The sequence below is a fragment of the Gavia stellata genome, chromosome 18 (assembly GCF_030936135.1).
Source record: "Gavia stellata isolate bGavSte3 chromosome 18, bGavSte3.hap2, whole genome shotgun sequence".
In the NCBI taxonomy this organism is placed as follows: domain Eukaryota; kingdom Metazoa; phylum Chordata; class Aves; order Gaviiformes; family Gaviidae; genus Gavia; species Gavia stellata.
The window spans coordinates 19,230,332-19,250,098 of record NC_082611.1 but is presented as its reverse complement, the minus strand read 5'-3'; the positions used below and the strand labels follow the sequence as shown (position 1 = coordinate 19,250,098).

Sequence of the window (19,767 nt, the reverse complement as noted above, 5' to 3'; positions counted from 1 at the left end):
TACTTGACAGTGTTAGGTTTACGGTTGGACTTGATGATCTTAAAGGTCTTTTCCAACCTAAATGATTCTATGATTCTAAGACAAGGAAAAAAATAACTATTTCCAGACATACGCTACATAACCAGCTAGGAAAGAAAAAACAGCTATAGATCCAAGGTCATGTACAAGATGCTCTTTAATCTTAGTAAACGGCATGAAAACACTAAAAGTTTGACAACGACACAGCTTTTGTATGTTTAATAAAAAATCCTGGAAATCCAAAAAATACTGTATAGTGTTGTTCCATACAGTCAAAGTAACAGCAGTGCTCCCTGGCAAGTAAAATAATAATCTGCTAACCTATTGATTTCCAGAAGACTTCGTCTTCTCTGCATATTTCTCCTCATCAGATATGTTACCCAGGTTCACTTTCTCCTTATGCCTCGACAGGCATACTTTAAAATATTTAAAACCAAAAAAATATCCTCACAGATGCAACCGACTGCATCAGAGCTTAGTAATAAAATAAATTTGTTTGTAGCCAACATCAGGTTTTTGAAGTTTTTCCCAGCAAATGTTTTCCACCATCTCTCAGCTGCTCTCAGTACACCCTAGAATCTGCCTACACTCCTATTTCTCGCTTCTCATACAGGATGACTGATCGGACTATAAAAAGGAAGGAAAGCACTGCACCCTAGGGACACCTGATGCCACGTTTCCTTTTAAAGGACGTCTGTTCCTTCAGCTTTTTTAGGCTCAGTGGGGAAGACTTTCTGCATGAACATAGGAGGTGGGTACAGTGGCTAAAGCAGTATCGAAACAGTGGAGACACATTCCACATTCAAACTGTTCAGAAAGCAAAAATTTAATACAAATAAAATGCAAGAAAATCTTTGGGCTCTCACAGTTCATTTCACCACCACCCAAGGCTTGGCATGCAGCTGATTTATCCTCTGAGTCACTGGTGGTTGTAACTGGGCTACTTATAAAGTAAACTTGTTTTTTTAGGAACTGATTGTGGATCCTTCCTAGCAGGCCAGAACCCGGCTACAGCAACAAAAATCTCTCCCTGTTTGGAAACAACTGTCCTTACATCCCTAGGCTAGATTAAATCAGCATTTGCAGCTCTCTTCTAAGTCTATACCTGTCAATTAAAGAGATGAATGAGCAAGGATGATTCTCATTTATGTCCCTCCAAGATCCTGAACTCGTACTCGCTAGACAGCACTGACTGCACACACTGCCCCGTGCTTTCTGGATACCAGAAGCTGCATTCACACAGATTCATACGGAGTGGAAGCATTCAACTATCCAGTATGCTTACACTGCTGGATCTTCACAGAAGCTATATCTTCATTACAAACCATTCCCTTCTGTATGCATCGCTGCCTCATCTGCTAAAAAAAGGTCTGGTCTATTTAAAAGCAATAGGAGAATGGGAAAATCTCCCAGTATAAAAGACAGATTCTCAGGTTAATGTCAATTCTACCGGAAGAAAACCAGATCATTCCAGACTCTGTGCTGATCTTTTGCAAAGGTGCCTTTCTACAGTGTGAGGACAGAAAAGTACTATGTAGACTGAGTCCTGGGGTCACATGCATAGTAGGCAGATCTGTTATAAGCCTTTAGATAAGGCACTCTGAAAAGAGGATCTTTTCTTTAGGAAATACACAGAGATTCTTGCGTAACATTTCCTACTGCACAGCATCTTTCCGCTGTTCTGAAGTTTATAGGAGATTTGGCACAGTTTTTAGCCACAGTTTTAGTCTAAAGACTTCCCTACAAGAAATTAAAGCGAAACTCTTCTTGGGAAGTTGTAAATTTGAATAAGCCTGTGTTAGGTGTCCTGGGTGACTCTGAAGGGGGTCCTGCTGAATCTTGGCTCTTCCTGCAAGCTCCTGAGCACTTCCGGATGAACCGGCCATTCTTGTTGCAGATGTTTCTCTTCACTTCCACGACCCTGGCAGATTTCACAGCTTAAAGAGGGGAGAAAAGAGCAGTAAGAGATGATTAGTTACCTCACACAGTGAGGTCCCGCTCTGCAAAGCAATACGGACGACAGAAGCGAACCCCTTCCTTCTTCTCTTCTTCCCCCATGCAAAGTTCTCCTACCTGTTTCCATGAGCTTCAGCTCTTTGCACCGCTCCTCCTCCATCTTCTTCCTGTAGTCTCCGAACATGGCTCTCATGAGCTGACGCTTCTTCACCAGTGGAGCCTTGTCATTGCGCAGTGTCTTGATCGCACGGAGAGCCTCCTCGACTGAAGCAGCGTAAAGGAGAAACAATGCACAGTTTGACTCCCCACTGGCTCTGCCCCTGCACGCCTGCCAAGCCTTCCCACAGGGGAGATGTCTCGTTCACCTCAATGCTTACCCTGCTTTGGAGTGGATTTCTGTGTCTTCAGGCCAAGTTCCAGCTGCTCCACACACCAGTCCACCTCTTTCCACAGCTGGTCATCTGACTGCTATGCAACATGGAACAGAGTGAGCATGACGAAATAAGACATCCAAAAATTAGAGCAGCAGTTGCTACACAGAACAAAAAAAAGGTATCTGCATAAAGTCAGGACTATTCCAAATTTCATGTTCTGGTGATCACTTTATAGACTTTATGACATTTTCCCTATACTGCTCTTCATTGGATAAACTTAAAAGCACAGGACAAATGTTTAGTTGCAACTCACTGCCTCTATTTGATGGATTTAATATTTGGCTGCTGTTCAGATGATGCAGTTTTCTGGAAAGCTGCCCAGGGCCTTTCCTCTGAAAGAAGCTGTCAAATGAACTCACAGGTGGGAGGAATAAGCATTAAGAACAAAAAACTCCTACCCCTAAACCTGCCTGAAATCAAAAAGCAAACAATGGAGAAAATCAGAAACCAAGTCTTGGTGTGCTCCTGCATGCTTGCTCAACCAGAAATGCACAAGGAGAAGAGAGCTGAAGGCCATAAAGATGGAATAAGCCAAGTCCTATCGAGCAAAACCAGCTGGCTAACTGAGCAGTGGAAGGGAGAGAAACAGGGCTGCATCCCAGGGCTGAAGCAATTCTTAACTGTTACGTACATGTAAACACAAAAGCCCTCATGCTGTCTCCTTCTTTTCCTTACAACAGCCTCCTTCCAATGGACTGGAAGGGATTTACATCACCTTCAAATCTTTCTACCTTTCTGGTACTCAGCAGCATTTATTGGTAGAGTTGCTGGTGAAGCAGCACTTCAGATGTAAAGCTTCAAGAGGCAGGTGACCACTCAGTGCGACTTCAGTGTAGAATATTAACGAAAGCAAGTTTTCAGCATTGCTCAGCTGGCACTGTTTGCTAATAACAACTATGCCAGTGCTGAAAAGAAAAATAAAATTAAGATCTGGACCTTAACAGAACATTAGAAAACCTCAGTGTGCCTTAATGGTGTGTCTACACACAACTTGCAACTTCAGTCGCTTTTTGGGCCACACCTTACAGTAGGAACCTTCTCAGAAGCACCCTTAGGCTTTGCACCAGACCCTGCCACAGCCTTGGCTACACCAGCTAGCAGCTCTGCACCTCAGCTTTGCTATTGGCATTATGTATGTGAGCAATTCATCCTACCTGATAACATGCAAGTCAGGGGTAGAGTGCCTGGCTGAGCACACACAGATACCAGCTTGCCACTGACTGAGGACAGTTACCTCCATTTCTTATTTTTTTAAGAAAAGGTGGCACCCAGCTTCCCAGGATTAGCCAGCACAAGTCTAAATGTGGAATGTTTCGGCATAGGTCTGAAGCAGACAATGAAGGACCATTAACTTCCTTTCCACTAGTTAGGTTCCTCAGCTGTGTAGCAGAGAAAGAAAACAGCTGCTGTAAGAAATAAGCAGCAATCCTTGTCTTGTCAGCTTTCACCTCAAGCCAGTATAATAACTGTTAGACTATGCAAAGAGATAAAGTTTCTCTTTTGCTCAAGGGTTTACAAATTATGGGATCCCATCAATATTTAAATACCTGAGAGGTATCATCCTGGTGGGAAGTATCTCTATTTTGACATCCATTAGCTTCTACCTTTGCCTTCCTGTTGATCTCAGTTTCTTCTATCTCCTTTTTACTGACAGATGTTTTTTGTTTCTTCTTTTTTTTTTTCTTCTGGGCGGCTCCATCTGCTGTTGATTTCTCTGTCACTGTCTCATCTCCAGGAACAGTCTCTGGTTGGGGGATCTTTAACGTGACATGGCTTCCATCCTCTTTGGGTGCACTACTTGTAGTTTGAGCCAACTCAGGCTTCTGCAAAGCTGAAATCTGTGGCATACCTGCTGATTCAGTAGGCAGTGAATTACCCAGCACGTCATGATCTGCTGTACCCTCTGTATGTTGGCTTGTTGGAACTAACGGAACCAGAGGACAGTCTTCATCTGGGATGGCAAAGTTGAAAGCAAACTGGGGTTCTTGTCCAGAGGCAGCAAAACTCAAGGCTCCATTCCAGTTCTCCTGCTCGGTGGCTCTTACATTGGTTTGTATCTGCTCAGCACCACTCTCATCAGGGACTGCTTCCAAAGATGTGCCAGTTGCTTCTGGGTCAATCTCAGGAAGTGTAAAATCAAATCGGAAGCTGTTGTCAGATGACATGAACCACTCTGGCTTTGCCTCAGAGATTTGGTCAGATTGTTTCCCATATAACACACCACCTGAAGCCTGCCCATTGCTTTGCTGTACTTTGACATCACCAGGTTTCACAACTAGAAAAGATAAAGAATAATGTTTCTATCAAGATGCCAGTTTCCTACTATGGGAATGCCACTGCTACTGCAACTCCCTCTGTAAGGCACTGCCACAGAGAGGTGAGCCAATCAAAAGCTGCAATGTAAGAAATCTACAGAAAAGAACCAAAGATCACCATCCCCTGAAGGGACAGTTCAAGATCACCTGCTTTCTCCATGCTCTTCTGATCCTCAGCCATCTTGAGACGATAATCCCCAAACACGTGGTTCATCACTTGTCGCTTCTTCACAAAAGGAGTTTCACGGGAGCGCAAGACCTTGAGAATGTGCTGTGTCGTCTCTGCTGCACTCAAGAAAAAGACCAAGAGAGACAAGAAACAGGTTACGGTGGGCCTTACAAACCATATTGTGGGATGCTGATGGCTGGGTCTCCTCTGAACGCATTCTGTGTTCATAATACCTCTGACTAATCCATGACTGGCATTTGATGCAAAGGAAACTCCAAATGCTTCTAGAAGCTGAAATACTGTGAAATGTTCTTAAAGGGAAAAAATTAATAGCTATTAACTGCTTATTATATACGGTTAGAATCTTACACTGCAGTAAGTGAACTACTAATGGCACAGAAGCTACGCAAGGCTTAACAACCCTTCCCTCAAAGCAAGTGACAAATCCAAGAGCCTAGCTTGCTGTCTCTTCTCAGGAGAACTGGAAAAAATCTGACCTGAGTAGTAAGCACACCCTGAAAAGCAGGACTCTTGCTTGACTCTCATACAAACCAGCCTGACCACAACAGTAATCCCAATTCTTTGGGTCAGAGCAAATTATCTAAAAAGCATAGCTGTTCTTCCGTGAAAGCAGTCCCCAAAGACCTGTTTGGGAACTCCAGATATGCATAGTCTTCTAGTGTTTGTCTCACCCATTTCAAGCCACAAAAAAGCTTGATGTACTAGACTAGTATTTTGGAATGGGCACACAACCATCTCTCTTGGGTGCGGTGCATCTCTCTGGGACTCTCCAAATGAGGTGTATCTTGCAGATCCAACACTGAGAGTCCCATGCCAGGAACAGAGTAATGGCATGCGAGTACGAGGCAGAAATGCTGCAGTGGGGCTGCAGTCACCCAAAAAAGTGGGATGTACCTTCATAGCACCTGGGTGTCAGGGTCCTGAGCACACATTCCCCCCTACTTCAAGGAGTTCAGCTGGCTGCATTCAAGGCCTGCCTGCTAATAAGAGCTGTTATGAAGAAAGAGCTAGAAAAAGCCTCACGGGAAGCTCTCCCTTCCCTCACCTGGGAGTTATTTTAAGCTGAGGATCTCATGCATAGCACTGCTGCAGCCAGGTTACTCACTGACCCAGACCTTGACCCTGATCCATAGACTTGAATTCCTGCCTAGAGCTTGGATCGACCTCATCACCGCCTACTTCTCTGGGGATCTGGACTCCAGGCAGAGCCTGGTTACCATCACCGGTACCCCTTTGCTCTCCTGGGTCAGATACTGTGCAAATGGGCCCTTTTCTGGCCAAGTCGTTGCCTCTGCTTGCCTTGTCACTGTGCTCAGCTCCTGCCTCCCCTCCAGGAGCAGCCTTCCCCCGCTGCAGCTGGACATTAGGCACCGAGCACAAGGTACGGGTGTAACAAAATGGTCTGATGCTCAAGCGTGGTGTGTGGGCACATATTAATCACTGCTACATCCTCAAGTGCACCAGCAAACACTCATCTAGGCATCTTACAAAGGGTAACCACACCCCTCCTCTAAATGTTAAGTACTAGCCATCTGTAGGACCAGGACATATATCTTTATCTATTTACAAGTTGGACTGACTAGATCGAACTGTGATCTCCTGATAAGTATTTTTTAGGATTTTATCTTCCATGTAATTTCTCCTTGGAACAAGAACAATGAGGAACAAGCTTCACAAAAATAATCCTACTGGCATTTGAGGGCCAGACACACTGACACAGTATTTCCTTGAGACTGGAAAACAAAAGCAGCACTGTAGCAGAACCAAACAACAAGCTGTTAGATGGGAAAATGAGGACGTGAAAAAGAATACAGAAAACAGGGAGAATGAATGTCACAGGAATGAGAGATAAAGCTGCTTCCAGACAGATAGTTCTTAAAGTTCAATGCTTTATGATGTTTTGTATTTAGAACAAATCCCATATAACACAACAATAGGAAACAGATGGGCAAGAAGAAACAGAACTGAGGTTGGAATACAGCTGCAGAGCGTGAGAGAGGCAACATACCTTGTTTTGGGGTTGGGCTGAGGAGGAGGTTTGCCTCCAGCTGCGAAATGCACCACTCCAGCTCATCTTGGAAGGTCCCTTGGGGAACCTTGGACATGGGATGGGAGAAGGCACAATGTTTAAAAGAAGCACAAGTCTCTCACCTCCAAAACTGATTCCAAAACTGAGTTTTCTGAAGTCCTCTCCTGTCTTCTGTGGGAGATCTGGCTAATGGGTCATAAAGCCCTTTTCTGGCTTTACGCTTGAGGGGTGTTGTGTAACAGCTCAATACCGTAAATCAACACAGCACAGGGTGGGAGACAGGCCCTGCAATCTTCCCTATTTGGAGGGCACCAAATGAGCCCTCTTCATTACAAAAATTAGAGACAATAAACTCTTACTAGCAGTGAGCCACCCTCTCCTGGCAAGCCAAGACTTCTCACGGGTTGGTTTCTTTCTTTTTCCTCCTCCTCCTCCCTTTTTAAAGGCCCCAAATGGAAGATTTCTCATTTTCCCAGAAGCTTATTCTACGGCATTATATGTCTTCCCAGAAGGAAATTTCCCCCCAGCGCAGCTCTGGCAATAGGAGTCGGCAGGATCCCAAATCAGGATTCGTGACAGCTAAACACAAGTCCTTAAGACCACCTCTGCTGGATTTTTACCCTGCGTGCCTCCCGCTAAGCAGTCGCAAGGTAAGGCTTAGAAGTCTGCCTGTGAACAAGACAATCGTTACAGCGCACTGGGAATGAAAAAACCCCTTGCCTTAGCAGAGCACCGAGGTGAGCAGGAATTGGGAGGGGTAGGCACAAGTGCCAGGGAAGCCCTTTCAAGGTAGCCTCGCAGGAGCTGGGGGCACTGCTGCGGCCTGGAGAAGAGCCCGGGCCTGGAGAAGAGCCTGGGCCTGGAGAAAGGCGCCTCAGCCACGGGCCGGTGGAGAGGAGGGTGCCTCAGGACAGAAGCAAGAGGCAGAGAGGGGCTGAGCAAAGCGCTTACCTGCTCCATGCCGGGCAGCCTCTGCCCCAGGACACCGGCCCCCTCTGCCGCCGCAACCTCCGGTCACAGAATCACAGAATCACTACGGTTGGAAAAGACCTGTAAGATCATCAAGTCCAACCTGAAAAAAAAACAAAAAAAAAACCAACCCACGCAAGCCAACCACCACACAACAACAACAAGGCACAACACACCAAAAACCAACCCACCCAACACCACACAGCACCATGTCCATCAAGCTACATCCCACAATGCCACATCCACACGCTCCTTGAATACCTCCAGGGATGGTGACTCCACCACCTCCCTGGGCAGCCTATTCCAATGTTTCACTACTCTCTCAGTAAAGAACTTTTTCCTAATATCCAGCCTGAACCTCCCCTGGCGCAACTTGAGGCCATTTCCTCTTGTCCTGTCACTTGTCACTTGGGAGAAGAGACCAACACCCACCTCACCACAACCCCCTTTCAGGCAGTTGTAGAGAGCGATGAGGTCTCCCCTCAGCCTCCTCTTCTCCAGACTGAACAACCCCAGCTCCCTCAGCCGCTCCTCATCAGACTTGTGCTCCAGACCCCTCACCAGCTTCGTCGCCCTTCTCTGGACACGCTCCAGCACCTCAATGTCCTTCTTGTAGGGAGGGGCCCAACACTGAACACAGTATTCGGAACAGCGTGTGGGCTCCCGGGCTCCAGCTCCACCCGGGCCGGCGACAGACCAGCGACTGGGGCCCGGGGCCTGCCCGCCGCCCCTCGGCCGCCGGGGCCGGGCGGGAGGACACCACCAAGGCCCGCGGGCTGAGGGCGGGTAGGGCCCGGCCGCCGTGCACCGCCCAAAGGCCTCCCCCCGCCGCGGTCCGTCAGCCGCCCCTCCGACCGCGCCCCGGGCCCCGCGCCTCCGTTCCGCCTGCCGCGCTGAGGGGAAAGCGGGGCCGGCCCGGGCCCGCCTCACCCCCTCGGGGCCCCGGCACCCAGCGCGGACCCGCCGCGGAGGGACGGGGAAGGGCCCCGCTGCCGGCCGGGGGCGAGGGGCTCGTCACAGGCCGCCGTGGGCCACCACTGCCACCGGGGCGGCCCCTCTGCTCGGCCCGGGGCAACGGCGGGGGAGGCCCGGGGAGGCCACCGGCGCCAGCACGGTGCTCCCGGGCGGCCTGCGCAGGGAGGGCCGGGCGAAGGCCCGGGGTGCCGAGGCAGAAAGCCTTCCACGAAGCCGGGCCAGCCAAGGTCGGGGACGCCTCGGTGGGAAGCGGATCAGAGGAGCCGAGCACCCACCTTGGCGGTGCATTTGTCCCCCCACAAGCTCACCTCCCTCTCCCCTGAGCCCCACGGGGAGCTGCTGGGCCACATTTCCACTGCCGGGACGCGGGCTGTCCGCTGCGGCCTCCCTCCGTGGGACCAAATCCCCACCTCAGTGGGGTCCCCATCAAGATGCAGAGGCCCGAGGGCCACGGTGCCGCCGGCAGCTCACGTCCCAGCCTGGCACACGCCGTGCCACCATGCAACACCATGGGTAGGGTACAGCGACTTTTCAGCAGACAAAAAAGGGCAGTGCACATACACAGGTATTGTCTAATTCCATTTCGAGTTTAGATTTCCTTTTGATTATTTAATTTTGTAAATAAAAAAAAGTTAGACACCTTGTTTCATATGCATTTTTTTCCCTTGGATTTTTTTCAACAGCAGTCAAAAGTGCCCCGCTGAGATTTGTAACGTTGTAGCACATCACATTTCACAGCACAGTATTTGATGTCTCTCTCAAATGCTTCAAATCGTGGAGGTTATAGGTTCTGCTGACATGGGCAGTTGACATTAGAAATTCTCCAAGGCTGCCAGTTATTCCAGCAGGGCTCTAAAGTGCTAGGAAAGCACTTCCAAATGTTGCTGTTAAAGGTTATAAAAAGGTACTGGAGAAATCAGCACACTTCTGCCAATCCCGACCAGACTTCTGTCTTGCCTTACAACCTCCACCCTTGCTAAGACTTAGCCCTTGTCTAAGCCCTCCCCTCACTAGAAAAAACATCTAATTGGTTTGAGGATTGTCAGAGGCTGTCCAAGACTTATCGCAAGGCTTTTCAGACTGCGGCAGGTTTGAAATCAGCATCAGTCTTCACACAGAAGTGTCCAAGTGTCAGGAAAAGAGCTGACAGTCAAGTATTGGAGAAGATAATAATGAGCATGGGAATAATGAGCTATCAGCAGCTGCCTTGAAAGGCCAGAATCCCACTGCAGTTCTCCTCTCCCTCAGTCCTTGAGCTGGACCGAGGGCTTGTGAGCCCTTCACCACCAGTCTGGATGCATCCCCTAAAGCAAAAGCTTCCCGTCTGTGGCCTGAGGAACACACAAACCCATCAGACGATGCAAAGGCTCTGCTAGGTATGGCTGAGCACAGAGCCTGCAGAACCCATCTACCCAGAACAAAGGGTTTAGAGGACCACTGCTTTCTGTGGCAGGATGCTGTCCGTGTCTCCAGCGAAAACCACGTGCTGTGGACTCAATACCCATGCAGGGAAAAGGCACAAAGGACCAGCAATGCCTCATTTTTCCTGGGTTTGATCTCTGCCCTGAGGATTCAGCCCACATGGATTCACAGCCTCACAATGGCACCGAGTGGGCGAGCTGTGACAGCCTTGCTCCGGAGGACACACAACAGAGGGACTGCCAGGAGATCCGAACGTGATCCTCAACTTCTGCTGACACAAGAGGAACCTTTTAACGTGAAGAGCTGCGAGCTGAGCTGGTGGGAGCTGATGTGTAACCAGCCACGGCTGCCCGGGAGCGAGACAAACAGCAGGCAGAGGAATGGAAATGGCTTGAGCCTGCCGTGGGCATGGGGCAGGTTAGTGTGTGCTGTATAAAACAGTGCAAAGGCTGGGACAGCTTCACACTGCTGTAAGACGGCGACAGGAGCACCTCTGTCTGGGGACTCCATGCAGGACAGCTGTGCAGTCCTTCAGGTCGCTCCGGGGACTAACAATCCCCCCCAACACAGATCTGCCTGCTTTCCCCACTCCGCCAACTGAGCACCAACAAATTTGTTGCAGTCATGGCTGTAACTGGAAGCAGCGGTTGCGCTGGAAAACGCAGCTCTTTGGTATGAGGCTCCTTTAAGGGAGTTGCAGGAAGGAGTTAAAAAAAAAAAGAGAAGTGGGGTGGTTACCAAAGCTGCTAACCACAGTGCCAGGGAGCCTCGGAGGGCACCAGGACAGCCCAGCGTCACATGCCTAACGCATCTTGTCTCCAGACTTCCTCACCCGCGATGTACGTGGCTTGCACATACAGACTGTCATTCAGCATCAGGAAATCTGCATCGGACAAGAGAGAAAGGAAGCAGCCGTCAGAGAAATGGAGCAGCTGAAGCTGGCTGGGAGGAGCTGGGCTCCATAGGAAAGAGCTTTTCCCCACCCAGACATGGCAGCAGCACAGCAGTGCAGTGCCACCCTTGCTATGGCATCTCCATGCTTGGCTGAGATGTGGGGGTCTCTCCAACGGGCTCACAAAACACCACCAGCATCCAAGGGAAAAAACACGGGAGCAAAAGCCCGGAGCAAATCCCAGGCAAAGCAAGTCTCCCTGCAGCTCCCACTGAAGCAGGGGTTGAAGATGCATTCGCAGCAGCCCCTGCTTTGCTCTAGCACCCGGGAGCCCTCACACTGTTGTCCCCATACCAGTACCTGCTGTCCCCATACCAGTACCTGCATCGGAGTCATAATTTAGCGTCCCCTTTTTGGGTTCAATCCCCAGGAGCTGGGCGGGATGCAGAGACGCTGCCTCCAACGCGGTCTCTACTGAGCACCCTTGGACAGAGAAGGGGGAGGCGTTAGGGCAGCAAACCCATTGCCCCGTTGCCAGAGCAGCCCAAACCCCCCTGGCTAAGGCAACTGTCAGCCTGGCAGAGACTGAGCTGGAACACCCTCGCCACAGCCGTATGGAGCTGGGGAGGGGAAACATCCCTACGGGAGACAGTGGGAAGAGGAGAACTGAATACCTAGGGTACGGGGAGGGGAAAATCATTCACCTTTGCGAGAAAGGAGGAGAGTTCACCCCTCATTAGTGCTATAGGTTAAAATGAAACCTCCCTGCAAAAAGGTGCTCATCTGAGGCCAGTGCCTTCTCATTGTCTCAGGCAAGAGGGAACGTTCCATGGTGGAGCAGACACAGCTGGCAAGAGCAAGATCTCTTCCCGAGTCAACGCAGGGAGCAACAGCTTGTGGACAAGGCTCGCTTACCTGTGGCTTCTTGGAAGTGTCGCACACATGTGTCCATGGTCGCCACACTACCGCTCAGGGTCTTTGTGCCTGGGAGAGGAACAGGATGGCACTGAGCAGGTCCCACAACTCACAGCAAGGAGACGCAGAGTGTCGGGAAAACATAACATGACCAAAAGGGGTAGAAATCATGGGTGGCACGAGGAGTGAGTTGAAGAGCCCGCAGCCATGGCTGCCGAGTGACAGAGCGAGGCGAGAGACAGCCTGTGCTGGCAGTGCAGGGAGGGGTACCGGGATGTTACCCTGCAGCTCCACCATAAGACCAGCTGGACTGGGTGAAACTCTAAGCTCACAACGCAGGCACGTGCTGCCAGAGACAGAGGAAGGGAACTGAGAAAGGAATGATCCTTCTCCGAAATATCTTCCCAGTCTTCAACTGCTCACAGTTTAGGGAAATTTGTTAGCAAGAAGTGGTGGTGTTCCAGTAAAGACAAGGGACAATAAATATCTGTGGGATTTCTCTGTCCTTTCTGACCCCACTGGAACCTCTAGCATCCATGACATTGGGCAACAAGGTGTTCAGAGGTGTTGTGGACAGCTAAGAATCAACAGATTCCTCCTCACTCCACCAAGACAGGGCAATACCCCTCTTCAAGAGGTGCCTCATTCTCCCCAGGGCCAAGTCACTGCAGAGCCATTAACTGATCAGGCACCAAAACCCAGGAGGGTGGCACAACCAACAAGCACTGCAAGGTGTGCTGAGCTCTCCAGGAACAGACACTAGTGGCAGCGCTGCCCCAGCTCTTTTGCAGGATGGCATTTACCTGCAATGTAGGTGTTCAGCCCATCGATCTCCACCACCTGCTGACCCAGCGTGTGCCGACCTGGTGCCAGCCCCATGCCAGCGATCGCATCCGTCACCAGCACCAGGCCTGAGGAACGCAAAGAAAGAGGCTGTGTTAGCTTTGCAGCTGACCTTGCTGCAGCTCTGAGCACTGCACCATGCCGGTCCTCCCGGAGAGGGGCCAAAGCGTCTCTAGCCACATCCGACCAAAGCAAGAGGACTGGTGGATCAGCACACATTGCTGTGACCTCTTTCAGGCAGAGAGGGCAGCACGCCACAGCACTTGCGCGAGCGTTTTGTGGGAGATGGCACAGCGCTCGGGATGGCTGGTGACACCGCATGAGCCCGGCATGGCTCACCTTTGGGGTGGGCTCGGTGGGCGATTCGCAGGGCGGCAGGGTTGGTGTGGATGCCATCAGAGATCATGCCGTAGAAGACCCTCCGTCCAGCAGGAATCTTGTCACTCGTCAGCAGCCCCACGATCCCAGGGTCACGATGGTGGAACTGCCCAGTGGGAGAGAGGACAAGCTGTGGAGCATCACCAGGACTTGTGGGCCGAGACCCTTCCCATCAGGGGATGCAGCTGCCATCTCTAGCAAACAGTGCCTGGCAGCTCGGTGCTCCATTCTTTACCAGACCAATCTGGGCATTTCCTCGAATGTCAAGAGTCTGCTACAGCCTTGACTCTCTTTTAGATCAGACAGTAGAAACGTGAAGCCAGAGGTTCAGTGCTGAAACCTCATTGCAAGGCCTGTTATGAAACAAGCTGGGGAGAATACACGTCTGTGCAGGACAGAAAGCACGAAAAGCAATACCAGTGCCGAACAAGTGCCCTCCTCTACTCACCGGCAACATGGCATTGAAGAGGTGAGTGATGAAGGTAGCGCCGTGCTGCACAGCCTCCTCAGCCTGGGAGAGATTAGCCACCGAGTGCCCTGGGAACAAAGACCAACGCATGATTTTTCTGCCCATCTTTCCATTTATTTCCCTACAGGATTGAAGACGCTCTGTCACTAGGACTCTACTCTGATGCCCACCCTGGGCTGAGATCTGAGATGCCAGCCTTGGCAGAGAGGTGTCGGGCCATGACCGTGGGGGACTCTGGCAAGGTGTTTCACCTGAACACGTTCACTGTTCACGTTACAACCGTCACAAATGCTGCCGTGCTCACAGAGAGTTGCCTTCAGGCTGGGCTAGAGGTCAAAGGACATGCCTTTCTGCTGTCCTCACATATTTAAAGGCTTTATAGAGAGGTGTCAAGGGAGTAGAGACAGTGGGGATTTTGCCAAGAAAGAATATGGGAATAAAACTAACCAGAAAGAAAATTCTGTTTTCCCCAACACGGACAGCAGCTCTAATACTCTGTGGGCAAACTGCCTTTCTGTAGTTCTTTGCTTTATGTGGCTGTGAGATAAGAGATGCTCTGCTGTATGAATGCCCTTCTCACTTAAGGTTTAATTTCACCCTTAATAACACCCCCTTTTTTAAAAAAAAAAAAAAAAAGATTTCTTCAATGATCTGAGACAAAGAAGAGTTTGTGAAACAGAGGACAAGAAAAATGCAGCCAGTTTTAAGTCAGTAGCCTGCAAGGCAGTGGAGGGAGACGTCTTCTACAGTGCTTCCGGCTGAAAAACAGTTATCAAAACTCAACAGTAACCTTTGGAAAATGATTTCACCTGTCAAATAAGGCCTAAAGCAGCTGAACTTCAGAGTTTGAACCTTTCCACGTAGTCAGCCCTCAATTACATCTTTAATAAAGACAGACTGCTATTCTTTCCTGTGTTTTAACAGCACCAAATGCTACCTTGTGTTGAACTGCAGGGGGTTTTCAATCCACATGAAGTCTGGCCCTTACTTTACAAAGGGCGGCAGATTCGCAGAATCAAGCAAGGTCCCCATTTGTGACAGGTCTGTCACCTCCATATAGGCCAGGCAAAAGAAAATCCCACCCCGTCCAGTCACACTGAGACACCATTAGAGATGCTACAGCCCCAAGAGAGGCGCTGCCTGGCCCATGCGGCACAGGGAGACAGAGCCTCCCCAAGCCTCCTCCTCCCCAGCCCTTACCGAGCGAGACACAGATGCCCCGCTTGGTGAGTTCCTGGATCACCTCACTGCTCCTCTTCATCTCTGGGGCCAGGGTGACTATCCGGACACAGTCCAGGGACCCGTAGGTGGCAAGCAAGTCCTGGAAGGCACCTGCCTCGAAGGTGCGAAGGCAGTGCTCCGGGTGCGCCCCTTTCTTCTCCTTGCTGATGAATGGTCCTTCCAGATGGGCCCCTGCCCAAACAGGAACACAAAGCCATGACCCTTCCTCTCCCCGCCAAGGACCAAGAAAACTGCTGAGTCTACTCTGCTCCAGTCAAGCTCTTGCCATTCTCCCGCAGCAAAACACGTGGCTCAGGTAACTCTGAGCTCAGCACAGCGAAAGATGCAGCGCTGGCAAATGGCCAAGGCAAGCCACGCCACTGCCATTACCCTGTGGGGCCCAAAAGGGCCGGAGTGGTGCGTGTACCATGTCAGAAACCACGCCAAAGGCCAGGGACGGGTTGAGGGAGAAAGGGGGTCTGTGCCCACCCGTGCGTCCCTCCCATCGAGACTGCTCCAGCCCCAATTTGTGCTGTCCCTACAGTAGCTTCTTTCTCCTTAACAATGAACAAGATAATTGCCTACCTAGAGTAGCACCAGAGAGGACAGCGAGGGACAAAACCGCTTACCCAGGATACCTGCTCCGTGGGCTCCACCATTTCTTATACTGATCTGAGGGAGAACCTAGAGAAAGAGATTTGTCAGACGTGGCACCCCAGAAACAGCACCCCAGCCTGCCAAAACAAACCCAAACCTCGGGTCCAGAGAGAGCTTTGTAGCTGGACCACTTGGGACCATCAGCCAAACACAGCTCGCAAAGAAAAAGCCAGCTGCAAGCCCCGCTGTGCAAAGCTGGCCTGGGAGACATCGCTGTCTCTGCGGTCTAAAGGTTAAGGGCAAGAAATCCAGGGGGAGAGGCCAGCTCCTCATGCCCACTGCTTTTCCACCAAGGCAGTTATCCCAGTCTCCGCAGACCCAGCCCCGGCCCTCTCACCTCTTGGTACCAACCTCAGCCCTTTATCACCCTGCAGATAAGAGGGGGAGAAAGTCACTTACCTGGTGGTACACAGATGGAGGAGACGTCACCAGGGTGGGACAGAAGGACGTCACTCCATGGGAGAGGATTTTCTGACTGACCAGATCAATCCCTGATTTGAAGTCATCTGTAGCCAGGGAGAAGTCCACCCCAAAGCCTCCTGCACCATGAACAAAACAGAGATGAAGCTGCAGCCTCCCCAGTGGACGCTTTCCCACCTGAAAATGCCGAAGAAACATTTTGCATGACCGGAATGAGTCACTCCATTAGTACAGCACTGACCAGAAGCAAAGGGCTCTGCCAGCACTTCTCCTGTCCTACAGTCGCAAGGCTCTGCGAGTACAAATCCAACCAACGCCATCCTGCTGAAGTGCTTTTCCCCACAGCAGCCCAGCGTTTTGCAACTTTTTATTTTGATGCAGGGCAAAATCTGAGGATTCCCCACTGAAGTGCGGATCTGACTTCCAACATAAGCTACCATAGAACAAGCCCCTCTTGACCCTCAGGCAAGAGCTATTGCAGGTAAAGTTTGTTCCCTTGAGAAGTCCTGCTCTGTCCTCCCCGCATCCTGGAAAGGGTAGGGCAGGCATCCTGCCAGCGCAGGGGCAGGGACTGTTGATGAAAATGAGGTTAAGAGGAAAGCTGGGCTGCAAATTCCACCCAATTATGCAACAGCAGCAACCATGGGCAAAATTGTTCTGTATTGTTAGTTCGGTGACTTACATCTCCCTCAAGCAGCTGAAAGGCACGTGGTCGTGGGCGCTATGCACACAGCAGGGTTTGAAGGTCAGTGATGGACAAACCTGGGACCCCCCAATCCCCTGCGAGTGCGTGTGGCTTTGCCATACCGTTGATCTGGACGTCGATGAAGCCCGGGGCGATGATGCTGTCCTTGCAGTCCAGCTGGATGTCAGCAGAGCCCTTCTCATCGAAGAAGAGTTTCTCCGGGTTGAGGATCTTCCCCTCTCGCACCCACAGGTCCTCCCTGAAGAGACAGTTACACACACCCCAAGCTCCTGTGTCATTTGTGGTGGGGCACACGGGAACGGGTGGCCGTGGCCCCAGTGACAGGGGTGGCCTCGGGCGGAGCAGACCCCACCAGCACCCTCCGCCATGGGCTCTCCGATGTCTACTGGGGCAAAGCTGCTCTTCCGGCCGCGACACCACTGGCAGCCCTCTCTCTGCCTGGCCGCTGGCTTTACAAAACTCACAGGAATGGGATTTTCATGGGCTGCCCATCAAATGTGGTGGCGATGGCCAAGGGGCCCAGGGGCCGGCAGCGGAGGCAAAAGGAAAGCCGAGGCGGGCGGAGAGGGGCTGGACAACACGCCTCGCCTCCTTCAGAAATCAGGTGGAGGGGACAGCGGGAGTGCGGGGGGCGACAGCCGATGCACTGGGGGACCTGGGGACAGTCCCCAGGGCGCTCCAGGTTCCAGGTCAGCTCTGCAGCCCGGCCGTGAGCCCCGGCACCCGCCGGTACCCCCCAGCAACCCCGGTATCCCCGGCAGCCCTCACCTCTGGAGCTGGTGGCTCCTCAGGATGCGGCAGTTGGTGAACTGGACGATGGGCGCGTCCGAGACGGATTTGTTGGACGGCATCGTGGGGCTGCGGGAGCCGGCGGGAACGGGGGGGCCCCCCCAGTGCCCGCGCTCAGGGGCACGGGCCGGGGACCGGGGGTGGCGGAGCGGGGCAAGGCCGCGGCTCCGCTGCGAGCGGCTGCCGCGGGAACGGGGAGCCGGCGAGAGGCGGAGGGGCCGGAGCACCGCCCCGGGGGCAGGCGCCGGGCAGGCCCCCGCCCCTCCCCGGGGCTCCGGGCCGACGCTGTGAGGCAAAGGCCCCGCCGGCCTGTGCGGCCAGGCCCCGCCGCGGGACCCGCTGAGGGCCGGGCCCGGTGCAGTCCCCCCCCCCCGCTCCTCCGCGGGGCAGCGGCGGGGCCCGGGACACCGGGGGGCGGGGCCGGGAGGCGGGGGCGGGGCCGGGGGCGAGGCGTGGAGCGGACGCCGGCCTTACCCCGCGGCGCCGCCGGTGCCCGGTCACGTGAGCCCTCTCAGCTGACGCGCCGGGATTCCCCTCCCGCCCCGCCCCGCTGCACGTGACCTTCCCCCGAGGAGCCGCCATCATCGGAAGGGCACCGCCATCTTGAGGAGGTCGGCGGCTCCGCAGAGGCGGGCCGGCTGCGGTGCTGAGGGGAGCGGGCAGCCCCCGCCGCGCCCCGCGGCCACGACCTTGCTGCGAAAGCCGGTGGAGAAGGAGAACCGGCGGTGGAGGAGCTCCCTTCCACAGCAGTCCTCGGCCATGGCTGCCCCTCCGGCCTGGGGTCTCCTGCTGGCCCACACAGGCTGCTGGGCCTGTGGTCTGACATTGTCACCAGCGTGGCGTCGGAGGTGGCTCTTGGGCCGCCGCCGCAGAGAGACGCCCGCTCTTGCCCAGGAAGCCAGGGAGGGTGGCAGGCCCTTCCCACCCTGCAGGCCCAGGGTCTCGCTCGGCCTGCCGGCAGCCTGCAGTGCTGCCAGCAGGCTGAGCAAGATCCCCGGGCCTGCTGCCCTTCCTCCTCGCAGCGAGTGTCTCAGGGGATTTACTCTCTGGGTCTGGTTTAATCACACAAAACATAAAATAGAAATGAATAATGTTCCCTATCGGAGCCTCTAAGGGGGCTAGCAGCAGCATATGCCACAGCACGTAATGCAGAGCTGACAAAACACTCTTGAAAAGGTCTGATACCAGTGGGGAGTGACGTGTGTCGTCTTATCCAGGGAAACTCCAGACCCGGTGAGCTCAGGGAAGCTGGACAGGCGAGAGGAGGAGCTGCTGTGCTGGCCGTGCAGGTGTCAACATCCGCTTGTCACAAACACCTCCCCAAGACCACCTTCTTGCCAGTCTGCACACACCTCCTACTGCCTCTTGCTTTATGCTCTGATGAGAAATGTTTGGGGCAGAATCTTTTTCCACTGTGTCCACTGACTCCAAACTGGAGCTCCTCAGCGCAGGTCAGAATCACAGAATCACACAGAATCACAGAATCACTACGGTTGGAAAAGACCTGTAAGATCATCAAGTCCAACCTGAAAAAAAAAACCAAAAAACAAAAAACAAAAAAAACCCCAACAATAAACCACAACACACCAAAAACCAACCCACCCAACACCACACAGCACCATGCCCATCAAGCTACATCCCACAATGCCACATCCACACGCTCCTTGAATACCTCCAGGGAGGGTGACTCCACCACCTCCCTGGGCAGCCTATTCCAATGTTTCACTACTCTCTCAGTAAAGAACTTTTTCCTAATATCCAGCCTGAACCTCCCCTGGCGCAACTTGAGGCCATTTCCTCTCGTCCTGTCACTAGTCACTTGGGAGAAGAGACCAGCACCCACCTCACCACAACCCCCTTTCAGGGAGTTGGAGAGAGCGATGAGGTCTCCCCTCAGCCTCCTCTTCTCCAGACTGAACAACCCCAGCTCCCTCAGCCACTCCTCATCAGACTTGTGCTCCAGACCCCTCACCAGCTCCGTCGCCCTTCTCTGGACACGCTCCAGCACTTCAATGTCCTTCTTGTAGTGAGGGGCCCAACACTGAACACAGTATTCAAGGTGCGGCCTCACCAGCGCCGAGTACAGAGGCAGGTCATCTACAGCATCATCACTCAAGAACCATTAGTCAGCCCCAGGACAGACTAGAGTAAGCTCAAGCCACCTTTACC

The 19,767-nt window shown here is 52.4% G+C and overlaps 2 protein-coding genes across 2 annotated transcripts; both read right to left on the bottom strand.

Moving 5' to 3' along the window:
- Positions 1–387: 387 nt before the first annotated feature.
- C18H8orf33 (chromosome 18 C8orf33 homolog) lies at positions 388–7,902 on the bottom strand. The gene is made up of 7 exons (XM_009808619.2): positions 7,894–7,902; positions 6,922–7,009; positions 4,871–5,008; positions 3,956–4,683; positions 2,352–2,442; positions 2,092–2,238; positions 388–1,955 (listed from the first exon to the last, which is right to left on the bottom strand). Exons 1-7 carry the CDS (start codon positions 7,900–7,902, stop codon positions 1,759–1,761), a joined length of 1,398 nt encoding a protein of 465 aa, XP_009806921.2. The 3' UTR covers positions 388–1,758.
- A 2,497-nt stretch (positions 7,903–10,399) lies between these two features.
- Positions 10,400–17,660, bottom strand: AMDHD2 (amidohydrolase domain containing 2). The gene is made up of 11 exons (XM_059826416.1): positions 17,578–17,660; positions 16,911–17,047; positions 16,083–16,222; positions 15,656–15,710; positions 15,006–15,218; positions 13,785–13,873; positions 13,298–13,442; positions 12,919–13,026; positions 12,116–12,184; positions 11,582–11,683; positions 10,400–11,191 (listed from the first exon to the last, which is right to left on the bottom strand). Exons 1-11 carry the CDS (start codon positions 17,658–17,660, stop codon positions 11,103–11,105), a joined length of 1,230 nt encoding a protein of 409 aa, XP_059682399.1. The 3' UTR covers positions 10,400–11,102.
- Positions 17,661–19,767: the final 2,107 nt, after the last annotated feature.